Source organism: Phymastichus coffea, unplaced genomic scaffold (assembly GCF_024137745.1).
Source record: "Phymastichus coffea isolate CEN01 unplaced genomic scaffold, Cenicafe_Pcof_1.1 PCOF00152, whole genome shotgun sequence".
Lineage (NCBI taxonomy): Eukaryota > Metazoa > Arthropoda > Insecta > Hymenoptera > Eulophidae > Phymastichus > Phymastichus coffea.
Genome location: NW_026706963.1, coordinates 301822 through 328694, shown reverse-complemented (window position 1 = coordinate 328694; position 26873 = coordinate 301822). Strand labels below are relative to the sequence as shown.

The window sequence follows — 26873 nt, the reverse complement described above, 5'->3', positions numbered from 1 at the left end:
GAAGTATAGCTGTGACTTTCATACTCCGGGCGAACTGCTCGATGGTCAACGGCATCTGCGAAGCGAACTGTTATTTCGATTGCTTGAAATCGATAAAAACATTAGTTTGTCGACGATGCGACGAACTGAATTGTAGATTTGCGTAAAGGCGAATGAAATGAAAATAGGAAATAAATGAAAGAACAAAGCCTCGTAATTGAAATGACGATACGTAAACTTTATTTTATAAGTTTCTTACGCTAGATGTTTATCATATGTATGTATAAATATATACACATAGCATATTTTTCGTCACTCTTGGACGTGATTCGTATCCCTCACCGCACGACTTTTATCATTTTTATGTATGTATAAAACAACAAGGAAACAACCGACGGTAAATCATGACGTAATGTATACTCCATATCACTAAACGCTTCTCTGCTCTCTTTCTCACATATACTCAAACGCATACGCGAACACGTACACACGCACACACACACACACACACACCTTTCAGGTTCGCTAGTGAACTATAAGTGTATGTATATGTATAACATATTGTTGCTGTAGCATATAGAAAAGTCAATGAGAAAATAACCTTTGCTAGCTCGCCTCGAAACTTCGACAATCGTCACATTATACAGGAGTATCGTATGAACGCTGTTTCATCTCGCAGGCGATCCGCTCGAGGGATCGGTGGCGGCGGCTTACTTTTATCTATCGCGCACGTATAACAAAATAAAAATATCCAAGTGGTTAGATATCTAGCGAATCCTCTGTCGTTTATCTACAAACTGGACGCGCGACGCTCGCACGGCTTGGGCGTCGATCCTCTGTATAACGTTACGCCCTCCTACACTAACTAATATATATGTGTATATATATAAATCTCTTTTGCGCTTGAAATTAACTACGTTGCCTTGGCTAATAAAGTGTCTCTTATGAACATAATATGTATAGTTGTCGTGCGTCGATCGCTTATAAAGACTTGACGGTTGACACGGTGCGGAAGCCGGTGTTCGGCGTCTCCTTCACGGCAGGCTCCGAGGAAGGTGTCGACGCCGCGGTATTTACATCGCGCGGCACAATTATTGTATCACTTGCGATCGAGGGTGGTCGGTGTGAATTTGCGCTTATAATATTTACAGCAGGCGTGCGACGAGCAGTCTGTCCCCTCGCCGATTGCTTCGCCATTGCTTTAGTCGATCGAACTGAGTTGCAAGTTTTCGGCTGCGACGCTCGCGCATCCGTCGAAACGATCGGTTATTGCAAAACGACGACAATAAATGTTCGCTGCGAGCTCGCAGTGTCGATCACTTGGTGTGGATTATTCATCGTTAACTTTATAAGAATAGAATAATGCGATCCAATGGGCAATCTTCACTGCGCAACACTTTGTAAATATTTGACGATAGAGTAATATCACATCCGATTGCTAAACTAAGCTGCGCATCGGTCTGATCACGACAATTTTCTTATTCGTGATTTTCAGTTGGAGATAGCGGAAGATCGCTCTCGGAGAAGAGGATAAAATAAGCTTCTACGATTCGCAGTTTGCCAGTTTGCGAATTGGAGCGACAATATGCGTCGAATAAGTACAGAAACAGTATTTACACGTTTCCTCTTCGTTTGCAATCGTACAAAAGTCCAATAAAAGCAGCCAAATGAATGTCAATATTTTTTTTATTAAAGTAAGAAACCTTACTTTTATTTACAAGCGTTTAAAATTAAATAAAATTTAAATAATAACACAAGTCAGGCTACAAAATAAAAACTTAAAAAATAAAATTTTGTTTCGGTGTACGCAAAGTAAATGCATTAGCCTAAGTGTACTAAAGTAGTTAATCAATCAATCAATCAGAAATCCTTCGAGGAGAGTTTGCTGAGTGATTTTCATGTCAATCGTGTATGAGAACTTCTAATGACAATTAACTGCCTCGAACAACACAGCCATTTCACGTGCCGAATACTTTTAAGTTTGCCATCGAGATCATCATCGCTTAAATCTGGAGTGTTTCAAATTGCGCCGATCAAAAACTTTCCGAGTTTTTCTCGCGAATTGCAGTTAATCGCTTTGGTCGCCAAAGTCATGCCGTCCAAATGAATTGAAAAGCAGAGAATCAATCGTAGCAATATTGAAAGGGAAATTAAACGAAAAATACGAATTGTTGATGAAATAAAAATGTAGGTGACTTTTGGTTCATAAGTTGAAGAAGACACTCATATTTTTAATATCAATTTTATATTTTTCATAGTTCGCTTATAATTAGATATAATTTATATTCCAATCTCTAGTGTATAATAGCAAATGTAGAACGAATATTTACAAAACTTATGCTTGATACAAGTGCCTCCTTATAAATAAGGAAATTTTGTCAATTTAACAACGATAGAATGGCATATCGTTAAATTAACAAAACTTTATTTATTGGCTTACATTTTTTACAAAGGTAGGGTATTCCTTTTTATTTCTTTCTTCGTGTAAAACACCGTGGATTTACTTGTACTTGCGTCTTAACTTGTCCTAGTTATTATAGCTTTCATTTCATTAGGAAGAAGTTCATCATGCACATTTTTCTTTCATTTAAGTGGGCTAATTTGTCTCGCTTAAATATCTCTGCTTTCTGTCTCGTTCACGCAAAACGCAAGTCGCTTTATCCTTTCATCCGTGATCGCACTTAAACTAACGAATTTACGTATGGCGCGAATCCACTTAGATTGCAACTCCCTCTCAATAAGTGTGTATACGTGGTTTTTTTCGTAATATTTTTTCAATCTTTTATTTAAAAAATAATAATAATATATATATTTATATATTTCGGCCGCTTGTGCATGGCCAAGTAAACGCTTCTAAAGATAAAAAAAAAAGAAGAGAATAGATAAGACATTTGTACAGCGAAGAAAAAAACAATGATTCACAAATAGAACATCGATAATAAATTGATTTCTTCTTTTATGTAAAGCACTAAAATTATTTTATGTAAATCGCACTGGAAATTTCATTTCTCACTGTCGATTCGCACTATCACGCTGGCATTAGACTCTCTCACTCTCTCTTTCTCTCTCTCTCTTTGTAAACTGCCTTATACTTTAAATGCACTCTCCGAAGCCCTACGATGTTTCCCTTCTCTCAATAAAATAACAAAATGAAAATAATGTATAAATGTACATTGTGTTATCTGTCGGTCACACTCGATTTGCTTTTAAATTAGGACAAGACTATAATTAAACTAAACAAGGATAAAAAAATGTCTCTAAATTATATTGAATTTCTGTCTCGATATGATACACTGGCATGGTCGCTTTATGATAATATATGCACTTAGCAGTGTAATAAAAATAAAGAATCAATGATAAAAAAAAAAGAAAGCAAAGAAAAAACAAGAGTGAAGAAGTATCCCGCATCACAATTTATCATCAAAATATTTCAATATTTCAAACTCGAGTAATTCTTTTAGATTTATTCAATGTTCATTTCTCTCTTTCTCTTTCTCTCTCTCTCTCTCTCTCTCTCTCTCTCTCTCTCTCTCTCTCTCTCTCTCTCTCTCCCTCTCTCAATAATTATTTTTAATCAATATATGCAATAATATTAATCAATGAAATTTATATTAGACAGGTAAATTATTAATAATTATTCATTATTATTACCTTAATTGTAGTATTTATCAAATATTTACAGAGTGTTGCGATATATATACGAAGGGGCCCCCGCAACCAAAAAGATACTCTACAAATTTTTGGTTGAACTGTACATTCCGGAGCTCAGCGAAATACAAGACTTTGAATGAATAACGAGATAGAAAAAAAAGAAAAATAACGGGAAATATAAGTGTTCAGGTCGCAGGCTGGAGGCTCCCAAGTTCGATTATCTAGCGTTGTCTTTCTCTCTCGCTACGTTTATAAACTTTTGTTCAAAGTATGAAAACCGCCTGAAGCCCTTCTTACAAGCTATGTCGCTCAGTTCTCATACGGCTTTCGTACAATAATTATGTAAAGTTGCTACGAGGTTTTTACCCCTCTATAGCCTCCAATGATGGCCGATTCGCGCAATTTTTTGTTTCATAACAAATAACCTTACGATCTAACAGTTTTTGTTATTATTTTTTTCCATTTTGCATAATAACTCTGTCTAAAAATTTTTTTATTTTTACTTCGTCTCTTTCACTATCGCGTTTGCACATACAAATTGTTCATTTATTTTCGTCTACTCTCGCACTAAGTTTTGTTGTTTTTCTTTATTTAAAACAGTAAAATACGCGGACAGCCGATTTGTATTTAATTATTTGATGCACACTCTCGCTTGTCGTCGTCGTTTCTCATCGTACAACAAAAAAAAAAAAAAATCATTGCCCTCTATCGCTTATCTTTGTATTTTTCTGTTTGTCACAATAATTAATAGATATTTATATAGTACATATACGTAATGGTAATAACTGCGTTTATCGCTAGGGTAGTATCATTGTTTTTGCTTTGCTCAATCTTGTTGTACTATTAATAATTAATTAACGTTAAGTATACACAACACATTTGTACGAATTTCCACTTGAAACTGCGCCGTCACGCGATTAGTAGCAGCAAGAAAACAAAAAAAAATGTAATAATAAGGTATGTATATAAATATACATATATAAATATTTATGTGTAGAAGAAAAAACGTACAAGGACCTTGGTATAGTAAAATTGCTTGCTCTCAATTGTATGCGTATGTGATTTGTCTGCGATGGGGGAGGGGCTAGCAAACAGAGTTCGAAAAGGAGAAAGTTACAATAATATCGTGTCACAGTGTACGCGTTATCCTCGTAAAAATGTCTTTTATATAATATGTATATATCTATATATATATATATGTATATATATAGTCTGAAATACTCGAGAGCGCACCCTTATTGGAGGGTGAAGAGTGCGCGCTTAAATTCTAGGCTGTCATTGTTAAAAAGCCCTGGTGTGTGTGTGTAGGAAATTCGTCCGCCTTCTTTTCCTCACATAAAAACAACACACGCACGCCAATGTTCGTTCAGTCTTACTTGCGCTCATCCACATACACACACACACACTCACGCACGCACGCACTCACAGTATCTATATTTATGTATATATTTATAATCGAGATAATCGTTTTTTCGGCGCATCGTCGGCGAAATACAAAAAAGATTAAGAAAGAGAGAGTTGTCGGCCTCTCGCATCAAACAAACATAGTAAAACGACAGACGGACGCACACGTGGTTGTCACAGCACTGGTCGCGCAGCATCGTTCCCGCGTATATATGAACAATAATAAACTATACAGTAAACGGCGAGCAACGAGCAACAGTCACTACAAGCCCTCGACAAACTTGGACAGCTGATCCTGCGGCGTCATAGGGGTGACGTCGTTAGCATCTTGCCCCTGGTTGCTCTGCTGATTAGGCGGCGCGGGCGATGGATGGTGGGCCATGCCAGCCGCAGGATGGCCCTGGCCACCGGGGCCTTGGTTTGCTGCCGCCGCCTGGGACAGCTGTGACAACATCATCTCGCTGGGACCGCCGAGCTCGTGTGCCGGCGAGTGCGTGGGCGTTCCGCCGTGAGGGTGGTGGTGGGGCGAGGGTACGGGATTGGCCCGTGGCGACGGTACCGGCTGGTTACGTGGTGACGGCACCGGCCGCGGCGATGGATTCGGCTGTGGCGAGCGTATCGGCGGTGGCGAACGAACCGACTGCATTAGCTGCTGCTGCACGGACGAGATTCCTGGTGGGCCCATCATACCTTGCGGCGACGGCGCCGGCGGAGGTGTAGGTTTCAGGCCTGGCTGCACGTAGCCTTGCTCGTTGAACCCGCTATAGCCTGTTAAGTAAACAATTACATTTTCATGAACAAGTCGACCAATTTTAACCTAATTTATTTCAAACATACAAATTTTTTGAGTATCTTACCTAGCATAGGTGGCCTGATTGGCCTCTGCTGACCATAGGGTGGAGCGGATGGCTGTGTGAACTGTTGGCCTCCAGCAGCGGCGGCCGCGGCAACGGCCGCTTGCTGTTGCGCTGCGGCTTGTTGCTGTTGCCTTTGTAGCATAAGTATCTGCTGTTGTTTGAACCACTGTTGCTGCTGCTGCTGCGTCACATTTGGTACTTGCTGCTGGCCCTGTTGCTGCTGTTGTTGCTGCAATATAAAAACACATCGTACAATAATACCGAGACTCAGAGCTACAAACGCTTATCTCAATGATAATTCACCTGTTGCTGAGCTTGCTGCTGTTGTTGATTGAGCATTGCCTGAATCTGCATGCGACCTTGTTGCGCTTGTTGCTGCTGTTGCTGCTGCTGCGGATTGATCATATGCAGACCAGGCTGCTGTTGTTGTTGAGGCTGTTGCTGCTGTTGGGTCGCAACCATTGTACCTCCTGCGCTACCTGCACCACCTCCGTGTTGACCTGCCGACTGCTGAAGAGCCATAACATTTACGTTAGGGTTAAATATTCGATTGCAGAGCGTTAGATTTTTACGCTTTTTTACACTGTTGCTCTAGATTGCAATATATAGTGCATATTATATCGTGTTACTTGAGTGTACTGCATTTTTTCTCCAATTGTTTGAAAATGAAGAAGTTTTTTTATCATTTTTTTAAAGTATATCTAGAGATGGGAAGGGAAAACATCATTTTTTGATTTCAGCAAAGCTTTCACAGCTAGAAAATCTAGAGTCAAATAGCTAAAAGCCCAAAAATATAACCCTTCCTCATTCATAGAAGGTATGAAAAAAAAATTCAAATATATGTGCACAAAAATCGCGAGCCTAATGTTTAGGCATCACTCACTTGTCGCTGTTTGATGAAAGCAGCCATGAGAGGCGGATTGCTCTTGAGTATGTGGAGTATTTGGTTTTGTTGTTCGGGCGTGTTTGGACTCCTGAGCGTCTGCATTAGCTGTTGTAAGGCCTGCTTTCCCGCGGCATTCTGCACTTGACCTCCAGCGGGAACCATTGCGCCAGCTTGCCTTGGCATCTGTCCAGCCATTCCACCCATAACAGGTTGTTGTCCCGGCTGAGGTTGCTGCTGCTGTTGAACTTGCTGTTGCTGCTGCTGTTGCTGCTGCTGTTGCTGCTGTTGCTGCAACAGCTGTGGCGTCTGCTGTCGGAGACCCGTATTCTGCTGCATTACTGCGTTCGGTTGGTACCTGAAGTTCGTCAGATTGCTGAAACAAACGAATTTTCTATGATTAATTGTTGGAATTTTTTGTATTCAAACTGTATTGGTACCAATTGCTTATTTTAATAATAAAAACGTTGAACCCTCATTTATCATCATTTAAGTAAACAAAAAAGTCTTTCTCGTTATATCTCTATTATTTCTTACTATAATACAAAGGTGGTATTACTTTTGTCCTATTGTCGCTTGAGTTTTCATTAATAATTTTAACGTAAAAATTCTACTTTGTTTAAAAAAGGGTTTTCAAATAACTATACTTCGTTTCATTATAAGTCAAGATGACACTATCCGTCTGTTAGATGGATTTTCTCGAACGATTGTACTGCAAATTGGGATCGCCAATTAGAATTTGTACAACCGTAACATGAGGACAATTAAACCGTAGTTTGGACATTTTCAAGTCTTTCCGTTGCGATTATTGGATATTATTTTTGTTGTCAAAAAGTTTGAGGAAACCAAAAGAAACGTTTAAGTCTGGGTGAGTCTAATGCAGAATATACAAGATGGCGGCGACCGATGTTAAACTCAAGACGCAATAGGCTTGTACAAACATTGGAAATGTATTTTACGATATCGATCTTCGACACGAAAATCGGTTATTTTACCTGCTTCATATTTTGTCATACTCAATTATTTTGCAGATATACATCAATTGACAAAATAAAAATCTATGCTTTTCAATAAATTCTTAAATTATAATTACTTTAACTCCTTTACTCGTATAAATGTTATTAGGCACATAACCATTACAAGCCTTTTATATTTCATCAAAATTATTAATAAATTAAGCAGAATTTCGAGACGATGTACTACTGCTCATGAGAAATCTAAAGAATTATTAAACCGTTTCCAAGTCAGCGTTAGATAAATAAATAACGAAAATGTCGGTCTACTTACCCTTGCCATTGATCCATGGACATGAGGCCAGGATTGTTGATCTGGACCGGCATAGGCCTCTGCATTTGTGGTGGTGGCATAACGCCACCAGGTTGACCAGCCACCCCTACACCAACGCCGACGCCTCCAACAACGCCACCGGGATTGACCTTACCGTAGCCATGTGGCGCTTGCTGTCGAGCCGCTTCTTCTTGAACTTGCTTGACAACTTGCAATACATTGGCCGGTGGTGTCTGAGGGCCAGGCTTCATACCGATACCCGAATGATGATGTGGTGACGGCAATTGGGTTGGACTTATGCCTGGTTTCATGCCTGGCACCCCAGTCGCCATGGACGAGTTGGCCGTTGCCGGCACCGACGCCATGGTCGATTCCGTTGGTCGAGTATTCATCACAGCCATTCTTCGCCTGCAAAACAATTAATGAGTTTCATCATGTTGATATTTGCTCCGTAACTTTTTGGAAAACATAAAAAAAAACCGCTTACCTGAGTAATTGTGCCTGCTGTAGTCGTTGGTGGTGCTGTTGTTGCTTGAGTTTCTGTTTGATGTTGAAACAGAACGGCACAGGACACTTCGCTTCTTGACAGTGCCTCGCATGATGACAGCAAAGGGCGACAAGTTGTTTGCAGATCGGGCAACCGCCACTCGTGCGCCTCTTGCATGTCTTGATGTGCTGGACTACTCGTTTCATCCTCTGACAACTGGGTAATCGGCAGTTAGCGTCCTTGCATTGACACGCATGCACCAGAGACTGTATACACCTTTGTATCGAGAACTTTCTTGCTTCCTGTAATGTTAATCATCATATTTTCGTTATTAACGAGTTTCAATGAATTTATATAATAAAACAGGAACATTGAATTTTTTCAAGTTATTTTTTTTAAACTGCTGCTTTTACTTGCAAATCGCAGTCATTAATAATTATTAAGCTAAGTTAAGGTCATAAATAATGCATTCATAATTTCTGTTAATGTAAAAATGGAGAATTTTTAAAGCCAATATGGCGCTTCAAGTTCGACCCGTATTCCTTCACTCATTGTCTATATAGATATACAAATGTGTTTCGCGGTCTCGTCAGTTCCGCCATCTTGGCTTATAGCGTCGCGATCAAATACTTGGATGTATTACAAATTTTATTTGTTTTCCTGTGTTTCTTAAAACTTTATGTCACATTGTTATAGAAAACGTTATTTACTATCAAAGAAATTTTTTGTTTGAGTATTAATTTTGTTTATTCTCGGGAAATGTAAAAGCGATAAAACTAATGTGTTTACCTGAGGATTAACTTGTTTTGCATCAGCCGGCGATGATCCATCATCTAAGTCTAGACCAAGTTTCTCCATTTGATGCGGATGACCTTCTTTTTCTTTACAACTTAGACACAAATCAAAGTCCTATAAATGAAAATTAACAACAAAAATTATATTAGGCAATCAATCAAAAAACTATAATACCATTATAAACAATATATACTTACATCGCACACAGTACAGTGATACCTAGTCTCGACGTGGCTCTTACATTTATTACAATTATACACAAATTTGTCTGATCCTTGATTGTGCAGTTCGTACAACATTGACATTGAGCTGAATTTCGCTCGCCTTAAAGACGAAAACTCGTAATGCTTTTCTTTGGCCATTGTGAGGAAAGCATCTCGACCGTCCATTAAGTCACAATTGAGTACTGGGTCAGGATCTTGAATGGGCTGCAAAAACATCGACATGTAAACATTAATTTTCCATGCACTATAATTTATGTTGCATTTTTTGTTGAACAAAACTTACCGCTAAACTAGCTGCACTTTGGGCACTATGGAGTCGAATAACGAAAAATACTTCTTTGTGCTTCTCCATAGTTGCGAAAATCTTGGCCGAGAGATCATTCCCGGTTTGGGGAGTATTAGACTTTTTACTGTTTTTTCTTTGATTTGCCTTTGATTTGTTGGACTTTTTGGCTTTCTTTTGACCTTTTTTCTTGCCGTCGGGTCCGGTTTCCGAATCCTCAGTTAACGAGTATATCTATAATTTTTAATTTGTCTATGTAATAATTGACATTTACTAAATTAATTTTTGTTTTCTAAGAAAGGTTGTTCAACTTACAGCATTAGCAGCAGCTGCCGCAGCTTCCGCAGCTTCGGCTTGCTTCCGCTTTTCCTCTTCTTCCTGATTCAATTCCTTGATACTCTCTTCAAGAACATTAGGCCAGAAATCACCTTCGAAGTACGGTAAGTCCGCAGCAGACGACAGTTTATCTTCCATTGCTTGTTTCAAAATGTCCTGGAAAGACGATGTACGTGAGTCATTTTTCAGAGAATTAGAATGTACAAGACATTATAAAAGTATGAAATAAAATGTTGCCTAATTATCCTATGTTCAAACTGACTGTCATCATAAGAACATTAGCTTTTAAAAAGGCAGGTTAATTTAAGTCTCATAAGACACCCGAGTGTAATTTCTAACAAACAGGTAACACTGAGACTAGTTTAAAATATAAAATTTCACAGCGACACTTACTTTGTAATCAAGGACAATCCTCTCAACAATACCCTTGTCTAACATTTTTTTGTACCATTCTTGTAACCTTTTAGGCTTCGGAATTTTCTGATCGACAGGATGGCAGTGAAATATATAATCGTCACCTTCTGATGGCGGACATGCCCAAATATGAGCCATCGTGTATCTAGAAGAAAACAGCAAATATTACAAACCCAAGTATACGGCACGATAATATAACTATGTTTTCAGTCGGAGTACTTACCCAAGTTGTTTCGCATAATCGAGATAACCAAGTAAAATCTCATGATAAACAGCCGTCCTAAATTGCCTTGGTTTGAAGAAGTGTACAGAGTCGAGATAGGCAATGTAAACTCTTCTAGTGTTAGGTGGTGTACATTCACTACCATACTCTTGTACGTGCATACCGAAGAAGCAGACGTCGGTGCCGTCAACCTCCTCAAAAGCAAACAATGCTTTCGCTCGGTAAGGGAACTCGCCTGACATGTCACCCGTCTCAACAAAACGACTTCTCATGCCTGGTTTTACTTCGACAACTTTGTCGCTTGATGACACTACGCGAATAGCAACCTCACCGGCGCCTGCTTCCTTCTTCTTCAGGAAATTGTTCACACGAGTCTCGATGTAGGTGCCGAGCTTTGTTACGGGTAGCCTCTTGGCGCTAAATTTGTTGTCTTTTCGTTTTTGTGATTTCTTTTTCAGACAACCGTCGCACGTGTAGCTGTAATGCAAAGTTCAATTATTACTTGAACTTTTGAATAATTATTTCGTTGAAATCTGAACGAGTTAATGAAACATACCCTGCAGGCCAAATTTGTTCCATGTATAGCACGCAAATCTGGTGCACTTTCCTACCGCAATCTGTACACATTACGAATGGCTCTTGCTCTAAGTGATCATTTTTCATTTCTTGGAACTCTTCTTTCTTAATAACACTGAAAATTTTGAATATGCCCGTTATAAAAAAATACACCAATTGATAACAAGTTTAGTAAAATGTTGAATGGATACTCACGTTTGAGGCTGAGTAGGATCGTCGCCTAACGTCACCGTATCTCCGGGAATGTCGTTGAAACATTTTTGACAGTAGGTGTATCTGTCAGAAACAGTTTTATATGTCTTTATACTACTTGCATAAAAGTACCCCAATTGCAAATCCATGTATGAATGTGAGGATTTTTTCGGACATTCGGATAAATGGTTTGTTTCATGATATCATGTGGCCGTTAGTGATAATTGCACAGGCGTCAGTTCCACACAAATGGTCGTATTTTCATTCACACCAATCCACAATCGATGGATGCATGTACGTATGAATGTGCGTTACGTGGTTATTTGGTTCAACGTTTGTTTCATTTTTGCCAAATTTTAATTTTGCGTATTGCCGTATGTTAATAATTTAATAAAAAATTTTAGTTATTAATTTGTTTTTGCCGATTTTATTTTTATTCAGTCATCCGAGTGTCCAAGAACCAATTGATGGCGAAGAGGTTGTGGCGTAAGGAGAAGCGAGATAACGTAGGCAACACAAGAAGCAAGCGGCAAATACGGATTGTTGTGTGTGCGTGTGTGCGATCAATCCGTGGTAGGTGAAGGAGGGTACATACAAAGAAGAGAAATAATGGTGCCATGGTTAGAAAAAAAATCAGATGTCTTTAAAAAATAATATCTAGTTAGAATTATGTTACGTACACAAAAAATATGAAAAAAATCTCAACACAATTAATTTAAGACACGTAATTTCAAAACTTAAAATTGTAACAATGAAGAAGTTAATTCGTCAAGATTGAAATCATTGACATACAAGAATAGTTCGATTGTGAAATGACTGTTAGGATTTTAATTTGATGCGTCTATTAAAACATGCGTGTGACTGAAACTGTAAGGCATCATGCTATGGGTATTAGAGTTAAGTAAGTTTTGAAAGAAAGTGCCTTAAAAATATAGTTTTACGACTAATCACTAGGTTTATGAAATAACTGACGTACGTAACTCTAATTTTAATTGATTAACAGCTATATAAGTTCTTATAGAGCAGATAAAAATACATGGTATTGAAAATGTAAATCAGGCGTAATTTTACTTTGTACTAATATATTTCAAAGCAATGTATGGTGATATATCGCGCTATCAAATTAAAGTATTAAAAAAAAATATAAAGACCTACACTAATTTATCTTTTCAAGTTGTGAAAACGTAAATATTTTAATCTAATCATGCTTGATGTACAAATTTCACTATGAACATGATTGAGAAATTATAATTATGAATATAGAGTGCACTGACCTGTTCTGGTAAGAATAGTACTTGGCATCTCTAGGAATAGTGCACAGCTGTTTGCCATAGCAACAAAGCACTTGTGGATTGAACGTATATTTTCTGCCACAGCAGTATCCTAGAGCTTGCATCACAGGATCAATTTCTTTTTCGAAGACTTCCGATAACTGCAATACACTCGCGGCGTCACATTAGTCACAACCCTTCAATTAAATAATCTTACTTTTGTCAAGGTAAAATATAAACAAACCTTTGTACAATATTTATAAACTTTGGAAGTCTTGCGATTATACAGCCAAGCATTTTCGAACATCATCCACACATCGTCAACGTATTGCCATGGGTCGCTGTATTGACCAGTATCGAGCTTACGTTTGATGGTCGACAGATCCATGGGTTTTTTGACGATGTCGAAGTAATCAGGTATACCAAGTGCATGAGGATCGACAGGTTGCCTGAACGGCAGTGATTCTGGATCTTGTCTGAACAACTTTTCTAGAGTGGGCATGAGTGCTTGCCTCAACTCATCGGGTTTAAACAAGCAGATCGGCTTTTTGTCCGTCGAGCTGCCGCTCGGTGTAATTGGTTCTGGCATCGCTGGCTTTATATCACCGCTCGTTGATTCTTGATTCATGTCTGTCACCATTTCTTCCTTGATACCAGGTTCCTCCTGCAAACATAATTTTTTTATTTTCAAAATGTAAAATTAGTTATTGGTTTTTAATCACGGAGTTCGACAAAAAATTTAAACTTTTCATACACAAAAAAATTAATTAAATTTAAGAAAATAATATCAATCGAATAATCTGCTATATTTATTGTACACAAAAATGCAATGAGCGCTGTAATATTATTCGATAGTTTAATAACGACAGTTTACAAAATAATGAAAATCTAATTTGTATTCCAATGATAAAACTCGCACTAATTAAAAAAAAACTTGGAAACATACTTTGATCTTGACGCTTCCGGCAGTCCCAGCCTCGCCGCATTCATCCATGGCTTCCGGCTTCATCTCAGTCTTAATAGCATTGCCCATGCCATGATCATTATTGACATTCTTCCCACTACCCCCATCCGATCGATTGTGCTCATTGTCCTCCTGGTCCATATCCATCTTGATCTCGTCCTTCATATTATCCAGCTTGCCTTTGCCCATGAGCGGGCTAGGCGAGCGATCGCGTTCGAGTGCTGCCGTGATAGCAGCCATCTGCGACGACATAGACGAGCTTCGTGGTGCATTCAGAGCTGCTCTCTCCTGAGAGCTCATGCCTTTACCGAGACCCGCCGGGGACGGAGTTGTGCCGGGATGCGGCGGCGTTTGATTTTCGCTCTTCACCATCTGTACGTTTCGAATGAATTTATACTTTTTATTAGCCACAGTATACTTTATGATCGAGCGTTATGAGACATGAAGTGTTGTTCGCGGTCCGAAAAGTACTAAGAAGAAAATAAACACGGAACCGAGATGTCAGAGAAGCATGCATAGTATGCTTGTACAGCGCGAATGGATATAAACAAAGTTACGTGATTTGAAATTGACGTGCATATTCAAAACAAAATTATTGTTCTGCATTTGAAGCCATCAAACTTAAAAGATAAAAAGATACCTGCGAGGGCGTCATAAGCGACGGTACTAATGGTGTATTAGGTGTGGAAGTAGTGGACTGCGGTCCATTGGCAATGGGAGTAGCACTTGGACTCGGCCCACTAGAGGCTGGTGGTGGAATAGTTTGAGGCGTCGACACGGCAAGCCCATTGTCATTCGGAGTAGAAGTTGACAACGGACGATTTCCTAGGAATTGCTGTTGGTTCTGCTGCTGCTGTTGTTGCTGCATACTCCCGAACGGCGACGGTGCTTGGGGTATGGATGTTGCTGTCACGTTTTGTGCCGTACTCGTCGGTTGTTGTCCCTGCTGGGCTGCCTGTGCCTATAATAATCAATTTAAACAAGCTTGTGTGAGTTGTGGAACGAAAATTAATCGTCGGAATTTTTTAATTTTTGAATAAAATATTGTGGATCAGGTGACTGACTCATTTCAATCATGCAGATCGAAACGAGCTAATTATCCTTCCAAATTAATATAGCACATTCTTTCAGACTCATCGTTTTTAGATTGAATAAACGCTGAATGAAAACTAAAATGCGCAATACTTTATATGTATAAATGAAAAAAGCAGTCAAGTCACCTGTGCTATTCTGGCCTTCATGATATCATTGAACTGGTTTTGCTGGTGTATGGGCGAGCTATTGGACAAGCCCGCGGTGCCGTTGGACGTAGGGAATTGACTAGTGGTCACGGACGCCGTGGTCGTCGTCAAATTGGCTTGGGACATCTGTGGTTGACCAAAGGGCCCAACCATGCTCGTGGCAGCTTGGCCATTGGGACTTGGTCCTCCCATCATACCTTGCTGCTGAGCTTGCTGTTGAGCTTGCACCTGTTGCGCTTGCAATTGCTGGGCTTGTTGGTTGAACTGCATGCGGTTCTGTTGCATTCCCATACTAGCAAGACCCAATTGACTCATCCCAGGAGAATGACTGCGCAACGTCGGTTTTACTGCTCCAATCGGCCTGGGCACACTTGCTGTCATGTTCGGAGGTGCGATTGGCCTCAAATTCGATGCACCTGGGGCCGTTGGTTGCTGTTGTTGCGCTTGCATCTGTTGTTGTTCTTTGCGCTTCTGACGCTTTTCCTCTGTTGAATATAAGGCAAACTCGATAAATGAGTGACAAAATATATAGCTTGCGTATTTTTTTTGCAGAGTTGAAACAAGTCTCACCGAGTTCTTTTTGGATTTTATAGATTTTCTCAGCTAGTAAGTGATAATACTCTGACCTCGAATTGGCCATTTCGTACATGTCACCTTCCACTTTCCTAGCATATGAAACTAAATTGTGCATTCTCTTATCAAACATGGCTTGAGGATCGGGATTAGGGAATATCGCTTGAACCCTGAAATGAAAAGATGTGTTGTTTGTTATCCAACTTGCATCAAAATACTGAGTAAACTCAAACATAACAGTATCACAACAGCACTTACAATTTATGTACAAGGTGGTTCCTGAGATCAGGTGTGACACTCTGGTGCCATTCCTTAGTGCCTTGCACAGGCGTCGCCGTGACTTGCCCAGGTTGCAAGCCACCAGGCAGCTGCATTCTGCTATTGTCGTTTAGAAGTCCACTGCCAGGTTGGCCAGCTTCGTTGAGACCTCCAAAAAGTTGCTGCTGAATGTTAGCTGCGGTGACTGCGGCTGCCGCTGCCGTTGGCTGATTAACGGTCGCGGCACCAGTGCCAGTTGTCGGAGTTGCTTGAGTTACAGCAGCCGCTGCTGCTGCAGTAGCTCCGGTAACTGCCGACGGGTCCGAACTCAACGGTAGAGACACATTTGGAGCTACTACTTGCTGAGATGCGCCTATTACTGGTTGACCTGGACCTACTGTTCGAATATTTTTTACGTTAAATGTTAGAGGAAGTTATGTGAAACACGTATAACGTAAGTAATGCTATAGAAGTTGTCAAATAAATATGCGCGATCTTAAATTTCTGTTATTGAATGATGCCTCACGCATTTTTATATCAATTTTCAGTGTAAATTTACTTACTTCGAACTTATACATCAATTTTGACATCACACACGGCCTCAAAAACTTCATTATTATACCATTCTTAGTTACGTCGACGTATTCTCTAGAAACCGGCGTTTTTCTTACTAATTGAGGAAAGAATCAAAAGTTCAAATCAATAAGCGATTTAGCATTATCACAGCTTTAAAAATAACCGTCGATAGTTGAAAAAATTAAGCAGGTTGAAATAGCAATTTAGTGAAAGTACTAACCGTTCACGATACTTCGTTTAAATGATTTATCAGAAACGAATAGAATAAAAGAGTGTGAACCTGGTGCGTCCCGCTGAGTTAGTCTAACATTGGCCATTGCACCCGGTTGACTCTGCATTCCGGGTGTAGTGACTCGCACTCCCCTGCCAACACCTTGAGCTCCTGGTAAAACACCTGGTTGCGTCGTAGGTGGAACGCTAATGCCTAGCGCGTCGTATGCTCTTCTCATATCCGCGGAACTCGGCTGCTGGGCATTAGCTTGATTCGCTGGGGCTGCAACTGTTACAAGTGTTCGTCCGTTGAGTAACAATTGGCCGAATGAACAAGGTTTTTTTCAACAAAAAAATAAAAATTATTGAGATACGATTATTGTGGTATTGCAATTGTTTGAATATCAAGTATGACATGCATTAAATATATGTATATATATATGTTAAACTTTTCATTAATCAACCAAAGTAGTTCTACAATGTATTTGAATTGAATGACTTGGTCAAAGTTGAACTAGTTCAAAGAGTCGCGTCAAAAGAACAAAATAAAAAGAAATAATGTTGTTTTAACGGAATCAACGAACCATTTCCGAAAAGTCTCATGTAGAGTCTGAGCCAAAACTCACCAGCACCAGTGGCAGCGTTGCTATTAGTATGCCAGTTCTTCTCTGCCTGTTTCAGAGGCATGCATACGGGACAGTCGGTTCTAACACAATGCTTCCAGTGGCCGACAATCTGTCGAGACGAGCTGCAATGCGGTACCGTACAATTTTTGCCCGCGTTACACGTCGACATGTGATTCAATACGTTCTTCATGGTACGGCAGTCTGGCAATGTACATGGCTGCCATTGCTCGCCGTTTGCTTGATTCTCGCGACGCTGACAGTTGTGTGCATGCAAGAATAGCAGCAGTTGCCGCTGAATGAGCTTGCGCTTTTCCGGGTCAGCGGTCACTGCTCTATTTCCTAAACAGATCAAATGCAACGGTAACGACCATGAGTTTCTGCTGTCAAGATTCGCTTGTCAAGTATTGATAACGAGTACTTACTTTGCTGCGCGACATTGCTGGGCACTTGCGTCTGCGTAGCTTGTTGAGGGCCCGGTTGTCCTCCGCTCGGTGCGCCGCTTTGCGGCTGAGCAGGACTCGGCGCCGGTGGTTGAGCTTGCTGAGCCATACCACCCTCTTGACCGCCAGGTACTCCAGCGGCAGCACCCATAGGTCCAGTGGGTCCGGCGGCACCAGGAGCACCACCGAAACGCCCCACACCCATGGCCGTCATGCCACTAGCCACGGCACGCTGCTGCGGCGCTACCACGCCCACCGAGTTACCCGCTCCCACTGGGCCTCCTGGTGCACCCGGAGAACCTATGTAGGAGCAAAGCGAGCGCGTTAAAGTGACGTTCGGGAGGACTTTACTAAATGAAATTCTGCTGGACTCACCGTATCCGTACGGACTGTTTGCCGCGGCCATCTGTCCCATGTTAGGTATATTGGAGATATTTGGCGCGGCCATCCTGGGTCCACCGGGTCCGGGCACAATGCCCGCGGGATTGAGCTGCTGATGTGGACTCTGGCCCCTAGTCGGCCCACCGAGCATGTGTTGCTGCTGCATCGCGACAGCGCGCGCGTTCATCATGCCCGGTCCGTTCTGCATCTGGCTAACGCCGTGCTGGCCCGGGTGACCGATGCCCTGGGCGTTGCCGCTTCCGGCGCCGACCATCGTTACTTGTTGCTGCTGCTGCTGCTGCTGCTGTTGTTGCTGCTGCTGCTTGTTCGCTAGGCTGTTATTGGCCATAATCAACCCGCCGCCAGCCATGCCACTCATGTTGTTGCTGCTGCTGGTCATCACGAGGCTGCCGCCCGGGTTCATAGCCTGCTGATTGGCCTGGGTTTGCTGAGGCTGCGGCTGCATGCTCATCGAGCCACCCATCGAGTTAGCTATCGACATTTGCTGCTGATTGTTCGCTAGGGAGCTCGCTATGCTACTTGGCAAGTTGCTCAGCGACACCACCATGCTAGGATCCACCACGTTCTTCGACACCGAGACGTTCGGCGGAGACTGCATGTTTGGCGACTTACTGCCCAGTGAATTACTCGCCATAACCAGCGAATTCGCTACTAAGTTTTTGCTTCCGCCCTGCGGCTGGCAAAAGAAATACGTTCTTTTAGTACTTCCATTTGCCTAAGATCGAGAAAACATTATATAATAGCAGTGGTTACATTGTTGTCACTAAGAATATTAATTTGTTGCCGCATGAACTTAAGGTATTAGAAAATGAAAAAATGCATTAAAGGAAAACTGACAAAACTTGTAGGTCATGTATAGCAATATTGCGAATTACAATAAGATACACGTATATAAAATATTCATTCTATATACGGATTTTACATTTTTTCATTTTGTCTTAATTTGTAAGAGTTTATTATAATTATTGTAATCAATCTCGCGCATACTTCTGCTGGATATACAGGTAATACCGTGATTTTACTATATAAGTCTAGCAAATTGATATCTACTCAACGCATCAAAAGCCGTTAATATTTATTTTTAAAACTCTAAAATTTGCGGAATATGTTGAATTATCTGGGCGTCCGATTCTACTCCGCGAAATTTTCATTGATAACTGGAATATCATAACCGCGAGTGTTCACGTGAGACTTTGAAGAATGAAGAAGAAAAAAAATTGCAGAGATTCGCTAAAATAATTGATTTACGATAAAATGAATTCGACGTAAAAAATTGGGAGTCAGCTTGATTTTCACGATTACATAAATGCGAATTTGTTCAAAAATATTCAAAGCCAAGATACGCCGAGCTACACCGGCAGATGGCAGCACCGCCGACTTTGTGAAGGTGAATGCATCTTGTGCACAATGTTTACTATTTACGCAGCGAAAATAGAACAACGAATGTTTTACGAGCTTCGGGATCAGAAAAATTCTTAGATTCGAGCTGAATAGTATGCCTTGCGCGTTTCGCTATTTAATGAGAAATACGAAAATACAAGCGAATGCTTACTCAGTAGATACAATAAATTTTAATGACAAAATTATTAAATGGTAGATATAAATTCATTAATATAAACAAATATGGATTTTTTATTTTTAGCCAGTTGAATGTCTGAATATGGACTACTTTTAGTGTGCGTTGATATCAATGCTTGCCTTAAAATCAATATGTTTAATAATAAAATAGTAGTCACAGTATTGAGCGGATAGTATGTAATCTTTATGTAACTTATTAAACAGTTTGTGCTGTGAGCAAATAATCTATATGACGGTACTCACCGGTTGCTGAATGAGATGATGAGAAAGCTGTTGCTGCTGTTGCACATGTCTCAAATCAGAGTCTAATGCACCATTTTGTTGTCCAGGTCCTGGTCCTGTGGCAGGTGGCTTAGCACTTTCAGTTGCTGAACCCCATGATGAGCCCGTAGACAGCAAATCATCGGGCAGATCATTTTCAAGATCAAACATATCAGTGTTTGACATGTAATCTGAGGACGAAAAAGGTGCTATTAATCCAATATCTCATGTCCTGTTGGACTTGTTGGATTGGGCAAAATGATAGAACAAGGTGAAATAAAAAAAAAAGGATACTGTTTGATTTTTCTATTTGGATTCTTGAGTTGTGTGATTTGTATTTTTTTTTCAAATGAACATGAGAAAATGCAACACACAGTAATATGACACGCTAATTTGTAGAGATGCTTGAAAAAAAATAAAAATAAAAAAACAATACTACTGAAATATCAACAAGATCAAAGTGTAAAGTATGCTAAGAGAAAAAAAAGTAGATTATTTCTAAAATCATCTAATTAAAGCTTGGGTTGTACATTTTATCATAGCTACAAAACTAGTTAGTGAAAGGACAGGCTTTACGAATAATGTGTCATGTACCGTAAATACCTTAAACAGCATTAGTAATTTTATGAATAAGTAATTAATGATACTTAGTTATACCACCACCATAATGATAGAAATAATAGTGTTTAAATTACCATTATTTTTTTGTACATATGAATTATTGTCTCTCTACCTGTAGTAATGTTTGTATAACATTGAAAAATAATGATTCAATAGACCTGGTTTTAAAATAAATAAACTTGAAAAATGAAATTAATTATAATAAACTTATAAGGAACACTCAACTATTTTTACACCATTAACTATGAATGGTACAGCTTCAGTTCTATGTACAGGACTAACCAGATTTTTGGACAGAAAAGAAAAGGCATGTACATATACAAAGGAATGCAAAATAATTATTTACATATTCATCTTGTATAAACAAACAAGTATTGAAAAAAAAAATATAAAACATTGAAAATAGAAAATAAGACATGAGACATACACCGCTAGAGCAAAACTTGTTGCAGTTTATGCTGCAGCGGATAATAAAAAATATGATGCACAGTAAACTCGTGCTTAACTACAAAAGCTGCAAAGCTACTGATGACAAACTGTATAGAGTCACATGCGTAGAGATATAAGGTAATCGCTCTAGAACAGAATTTCTATTGCAGGTTGAAATTTTACTTCGATTTGATCTACAGACTTTTATATTACACTAATAAGTATAGTTTAAGTTGATTTTATTTTACTAATTTTACAATTATTATGACCTATATACTCCTGTTTTAACAAATAAAGTCGACAGAGCTTCCTATCCCTTCTGCCAGAATGTCAGAGGCAGTACAAACTCTTAAGTTGTTTTCAATACTTATTATAATTCAAGGTATATAGTAGTTATTTAATATGGTTTAAAATACAAATTTTTGTAACCTTGTATTACGAATAATAACGCTGGTGATACCATACATATGATTATGTCTTTCCTGACATTCTGACTAAATTGATATAAATTACTTTAAATATTTAGATATTTAAGTAGCCTAAATAGAGCATAATTTATAGATTCATTTGGAGCTCTCTAGTGTTTGTCGCATGTCTCATTATTTGAAATAAAATTGTTTAGAAAAAATTTTTATTTTACTGTAAGACAAAAAAATAGTTTGTCCATAAAAAAGTTTATTGGTTAATTACTTTCATTTGTAACATCAAGTTAGATTCAAAGTTATTTAAAATTGTTTTTGATTTATTACACACAAGTATTTGAGACAAATTATTTGTATAATTAAAATGAAACACTGATATTATCAATGAGTTTTACTAAACTGATCACTCTTAAATAAAATAATGTTAGATATAATTAATTTAAAAAAAATTTATGAAATTATGTGCTAATGAAGTGGAGCTGAATAAAATTCATTTATAGTGCTTAGACAAGTCTAATTTTATCTTTAAAATTTAAGTGGATTCCGGAGTCTGATTTTAAATGTTACTGATATTATATAATTTTGTACGTTGTAAAATCAAAAACTTTAAAAGAGCCTATGCAATTTTTTGAATTTAAAATTGAATTAAATTTTTGAATTTAAAAATGAAAATATTTCTGAAAAATTATCATAAATAAGTTCAAAATAAATCCAATAAAAAGAACATTTATCAATTGAAGTATGTTTAGAACAAACATCAGAGCAGCCTCCGAGATCCTCAATTCTGAGTCTTGAACTTTAATATTGTGATGTTTTGATTGTCACTTTTTCTGTTTCAGTAATAATATTTACTTCTTTTTTGCCCAGTATGACTGTTGTTCCAAATTGGCTGCATCTGATGGTGTTGCAGATGTAGCGGTTGCTGCTGCTGTACATGTAGCTGCATTTGTTGCATGTTACCATTGCCACCTCCCCCGTAGTGTGAATAAGCATGGTGCATCATTAGAGGCGCCATACCCACTACATATACATTACAGTTCATAATTTAAGACTATGCTACTTCAAATGAGACTTATTATTGTTTGTGGTTTTTATCCATCATTGTTTTTCTCATTCACTTATAAATTTTTTATTTATACATATTTAAGTACGGCGCAACTAAGTCGCAGAAACTGTCAAACTACAGGATTTTGAATAGCTTTAAGCACTGATTTATAGTCATTTTGTAAAAACTGTTAGCTTTTCTTTAAACGTTTCATAGGTGTGTATAATCTTATATGTGTATTTCTCTGACGGTATTCATTAAACTATGAACTTATTTATAAAATTAACATACCATAACCTTATAAATTTTGAAAGTTCAATATGACAAGTTAAAGAAATAACATTACGATTTTGAACAGTTCACCACATCAACTTGATTAAAGTAACCAAATAACCTCGATTATTGTCCATTAGTATTATCTTACAATTTATATGAATTTTTACTTCATAGTCACCTTAAATACACATTGATTAAGAAAAATACACCCAACACCATTCCGTCAATCGAGAATACAACACAATAATTCTTCAGTTTCTGTGACTTAATTGCAGGCTTACTCAATGTCAACTCATAAATTCATCGATTGACGGATAATCTAAATGTATTTTTTAAACCCTTATTGCCATAGAGAGTAGAAGGCAGGTTTTTTTATATAAAGGATCTGGAAGAAACTGACAGCTTTACCAAGCTTTTAAAAGATACTGACAGATACAGAAAGAGCAGTCTAGGGAAAGGGAAATTGCATGGTAATAAAGTGTACATTGTTAGTGCATTATACATGCGAGCGCTGGAGGGAGCTTTTATTTATGAATCTCAACAATTTGTTCTAATGATCATGCAAAAAACGAAAAACATGCTCTGCTGGTGAAAATTAATAGCTGCAATAGGAAAACTATCAATGCAAAAAACAGTGTGCTCATATAAAGACTCTAGTCAGCAGAAGAAACACAAGGAACATCAACAAATCTGTGTAAAATTTACTGTGGTTTTAGTGTTTGAAGACAAAGAGTATAAAGAGTTTTTTTTTATTTTGATGATAAGGTACAACAAAATACAGAGAAAACTGAAATAAAATTTGGAAACATAAAAGGATCGGGTAGGCTTTCGATAGTAGTTTCATGATCTGACAACTGTCATAACATTGTCCTGTCATTGAGAAAACACAGCCTATCAGCTGCACTCTCGCGAATACGATCACGAGAAAAACAAATCTAGGCCTAGTTGTTTTTCAACGAAATACATGGTTTATCAAAACCAACATAGAAGCACAATAGGAAGAATCATCGTCAACCAAATTCTCTAAGTCAGCTGATCGCAAGAAATGAAAAAAAGGAAGAGCCAGCAAGAGTCAACAAAACACCTGAGCCGCGTGTGTATCCGATGTCGTAATATCCGGGGGGGAAGGAAAAAAGTCAAATCGCGAAGATTGGTTGGCGAGCGTCGAAAAATATCGAGCGGAGTCTCTCGGTGGAGCGAGCGAGCGAGCGCCAGAAGCGCGGGGCGAAGTCGAAGTCGAAGCATCAGCGCCGCGTAGGCGGCCACCACACTCTCTTGCTCTCTCTTTCTCTCTCTCGCGCTCGCTGTCTCTTTCTCGCGCCACACTGTACACTCACACATCGCGCACGGGAGCGCGGCGCGCGTCCCTCGCTCGTTCGCACACAACCCTCGGTTTTCGCCTTGGCAGCGGGCGCAGAAGCACACGAGCAGCGGCATAATGGCCAGAGAAGTGCGCGCGTGGAGTTTTTACTTCGCGTGGAATGGCCGAGTGAACGGCGGCGCGCGCCACGCAAAATAGGTCACACAGAGCCAGCCGCCGCGAAAGAGAGATACACACTCCGAAAGACACGGACGCAGACGTTATGTGGCAGACGAGCAGCCACCACGCGAAGGAAGCGTGGTGCTGCTGGGCAAAGAGGGTGGTACACAAGGAACTCGGAGCAGTTTCGCCGTGTTTACCTTCATCCCTCGAATCACACGAGTTTCGACTGGTTCAAACCCGAGGTTCGCGACAACGCACGCGACCACCGATGCACAGTGATGACGCCGATAATAATAACGATCGCGCGCGCACATCGTTTTCTATGCGGGAGACAAACAGAAGCGCAAAAGTCAGCTGCTGAAGCGCAAGTGTCAACTGCTGGATATCAGTCATCGCGAGAATCGCGGACAACGGATAGAAGACGTCAACCACTGTTTTGTTATTAGCGTGCCACCTGTTCACTGCTCTAACCTACGATCTCTTGATCGTGTGCCTTTTTTGTTTGCTCCCTCTTTCTCGAGCGTTCGAACGACAGAGATAGTCCAGCTGACTACGACGAGCACGGAACGTTCATCGCGAGGTTCACAATCGATAAATAGTTCAAGTTCACACAATCGCACAATGCGCGTTTGCGAGCGAGATGAAATTCCACGTCCACAACAGGTGAGCTTGAGAAGGCAAAAGAAAACGGCTATGTGGAGAATCGCGAGACGGACCAGGGTTGGGTACGGTGGTAAATAAAAAAGAAAGAACAGAAACAAAGGTCGAGTAATAACTTAGGATAGAGATAGAGAAAGAACAAGAAGGATAGATAGAGTGAGTTAGAAGTTGATAAAGTCGATGATCTTACTGGAGGAATCGGAGGCGGCCTGGAAGGGGTCGTTGAGCTTGGGCCGCTTATTGGGCGGCCCATCGACGAGGTGGTCGGCCATCTTCTGGAGCACTTGCTGGCTCTTGGCTGTCGGACAGTCCGAGCGCCACGAGTAGTGACTTGTTGTCTAGGCTGGTGTTGAGCTACTTATCGGCTGGTGCTGCTCGTCGCCGGCGGGCCATGCCGGCCAGCCTCTTCTCATCGGCACCAGCACCACCAGCACCACCAGCAGCGCGCACCAGCAGCAGTAGTAGCGCCGGGATCCGGTGCTCATCAACCATTTGGCATCTTCGCATATCACGCGCACATCGTAAACATAGATACACAGAAAGATGATACACACGTACACGTACACAACAACAACGTTCGTCGGGGGTTCGCTGCTCCGGCGGCCAACGCACGATGCACACGGCGAGAAGTGCGACGGCGACCGAACTGAGAGAGCGCCAGTAGAACACGCAACTCTGAATGCGAGCGACGAAAAGAAAACACGGGTACTGCACGCGCAGCAGAGAGTGCGTAGACGTAGGAGAGCGAGAGAGCACAGTGGTTTGCTGGGCAACCGGCTGGGCTGCCGATATTGCTCGCGTTGCCGACTGCTGCTCGTGGGGACGTCCACCGCGGCGGCCAATTTAGCTGCTGCTCCCGAGGATGAGGTGCAGCAGCAGCGGTGGCATCCTCCGCGCCCTCTGTGTTTCGCGTGGCCGTACGTACGAGTACGTCGCGCTATATGGCGGCTACACGGCTGCGGCGGACTGCCTACGACTGACTGACTGAGTGTGGCGGCGGAGGAGGACGCTGGCGACGTAGTTGGCCGGCTCCGTCAGAGCTGGATTAGCACCAAATCTTGAACTCGCGGCACTAAGCAACAGCAGCGATCGAGCACTGTCTCTTCGATTGGCTGACCAGCGTGAGACCAATAGATCCGAGTAGGCGAAAATCGTGTGGAACTTGCTGACGAAAGAACGCGACGCGCTTATCTTCTTGACGCGACGACCACCAAACGGGAACACTTGGCACGTCTCGGCGATGCTCGCGCTCTTCTGAGCAGCTCTGACCGCCGCCACCGTCTACGACACACACGACAAGCAAAATGGCGGCGGCTGCTGCTGCTACTCTCCTGTGCGCGCTAGCTCCGCTCGCTCGCTGCCTCTCTCTCTTGCTTGCTCACTCGCTCGCACAAAACACCACACCAGTCCGCGCGCGCGCCACTCTACTCACTGCTGCTAAGCACTGCACACTCACACTCTCTCTCGCTCTAGCTCGACATCGGACAGTCTGCACATAAGCCAGCCAACAACACACACTTTGTCGACAATGCTGCCAACCCCACGCACACGCCCCCTGGCCTCTTGCAGTTTGCACCGCACGAAGGCAAGCCGTCTCAATACGCCTTATGACCGTCAGTACGGTGGATCTCGGTTTAGGTTAGGTTTCTCTACATGCGCCGTAACAGCTGCGCACTCCCACTGGACATCAAGAGAGACTGACGCGCTCGTAGCTGATGCCATTGTCGTCTTTCTTTATAACGGGCTGCTGCTACATGACTTTTGCCTCCTTGATCGCACTCTCAATCGATCGTTTGCAGCTCCCGCCTAACTTTCCGACTTGACAACTCCGCGATGCCCTGTGAAAGAATTTCGATTTTCAGAGATCCAATCGATCTTTCACGATTGTTCAGGTTATCTCCGTTTTCTTTTGTATTATTGGTCCAGTCGCACCAGGATTATATATG

The 26873-nt window shown here is 40.6% G+C and overlaps 1 protein-coding gene across 1 annotated transcript; it reads right to left on the bottom strand.

Moving 5' to 3' along the window:
• Positions 1 to 244: 244 nt before the first annotated feature.
• Positions 245 to 26338, bottom strand: LOC131672522 (histone lysine acetyltransferase CREBBP-like). The gene is made up of 28 exons (XM_058949791.1): positions 25118 to 26338; positions 22316 to 22483; positions 19974 to 20200; positions 18126 to 18828; positions 17733 to 18050; positions 17269 to 17649; positions 16755 to 16973; positions 15899 to 16295; positions 15638 to 15810; positions 15047 to 15552; positions 14467 to 14787; positions 13809 to 14198; positions 13107 to 13526; positions 12866 to 13023; positions 11595 to 11675; positions 11380 to 11514; positions 10824 to 11300; positions 10580 to 10745; positions 10166 to 10342; positions 9851 to 10084; positions 9541 to 9771; positions 9338 to 9457; positions 8549 to 8850; positions 8062 to 8469; positions 6775 to 7150; positions 6195 to 6401; positions 5892 to 6120; positions 245 to 5802 (listed from the first exon to the last, which is right to left on the bottom strand). The coding sequence occupies exons 1-28, from the start codon at positions 25197 to 25199 to the stop codon at positions 5297 to 5299; spliced, it is 8112 nt and encodes a 2703-aa protein (XP_058805774.1). The 5' UTR covers positions 25200 to 26338; the 3' UTR covers positions 245 to 5296.
• Positions 26339 to 26873: the final 535 nt, after the last annotated feature.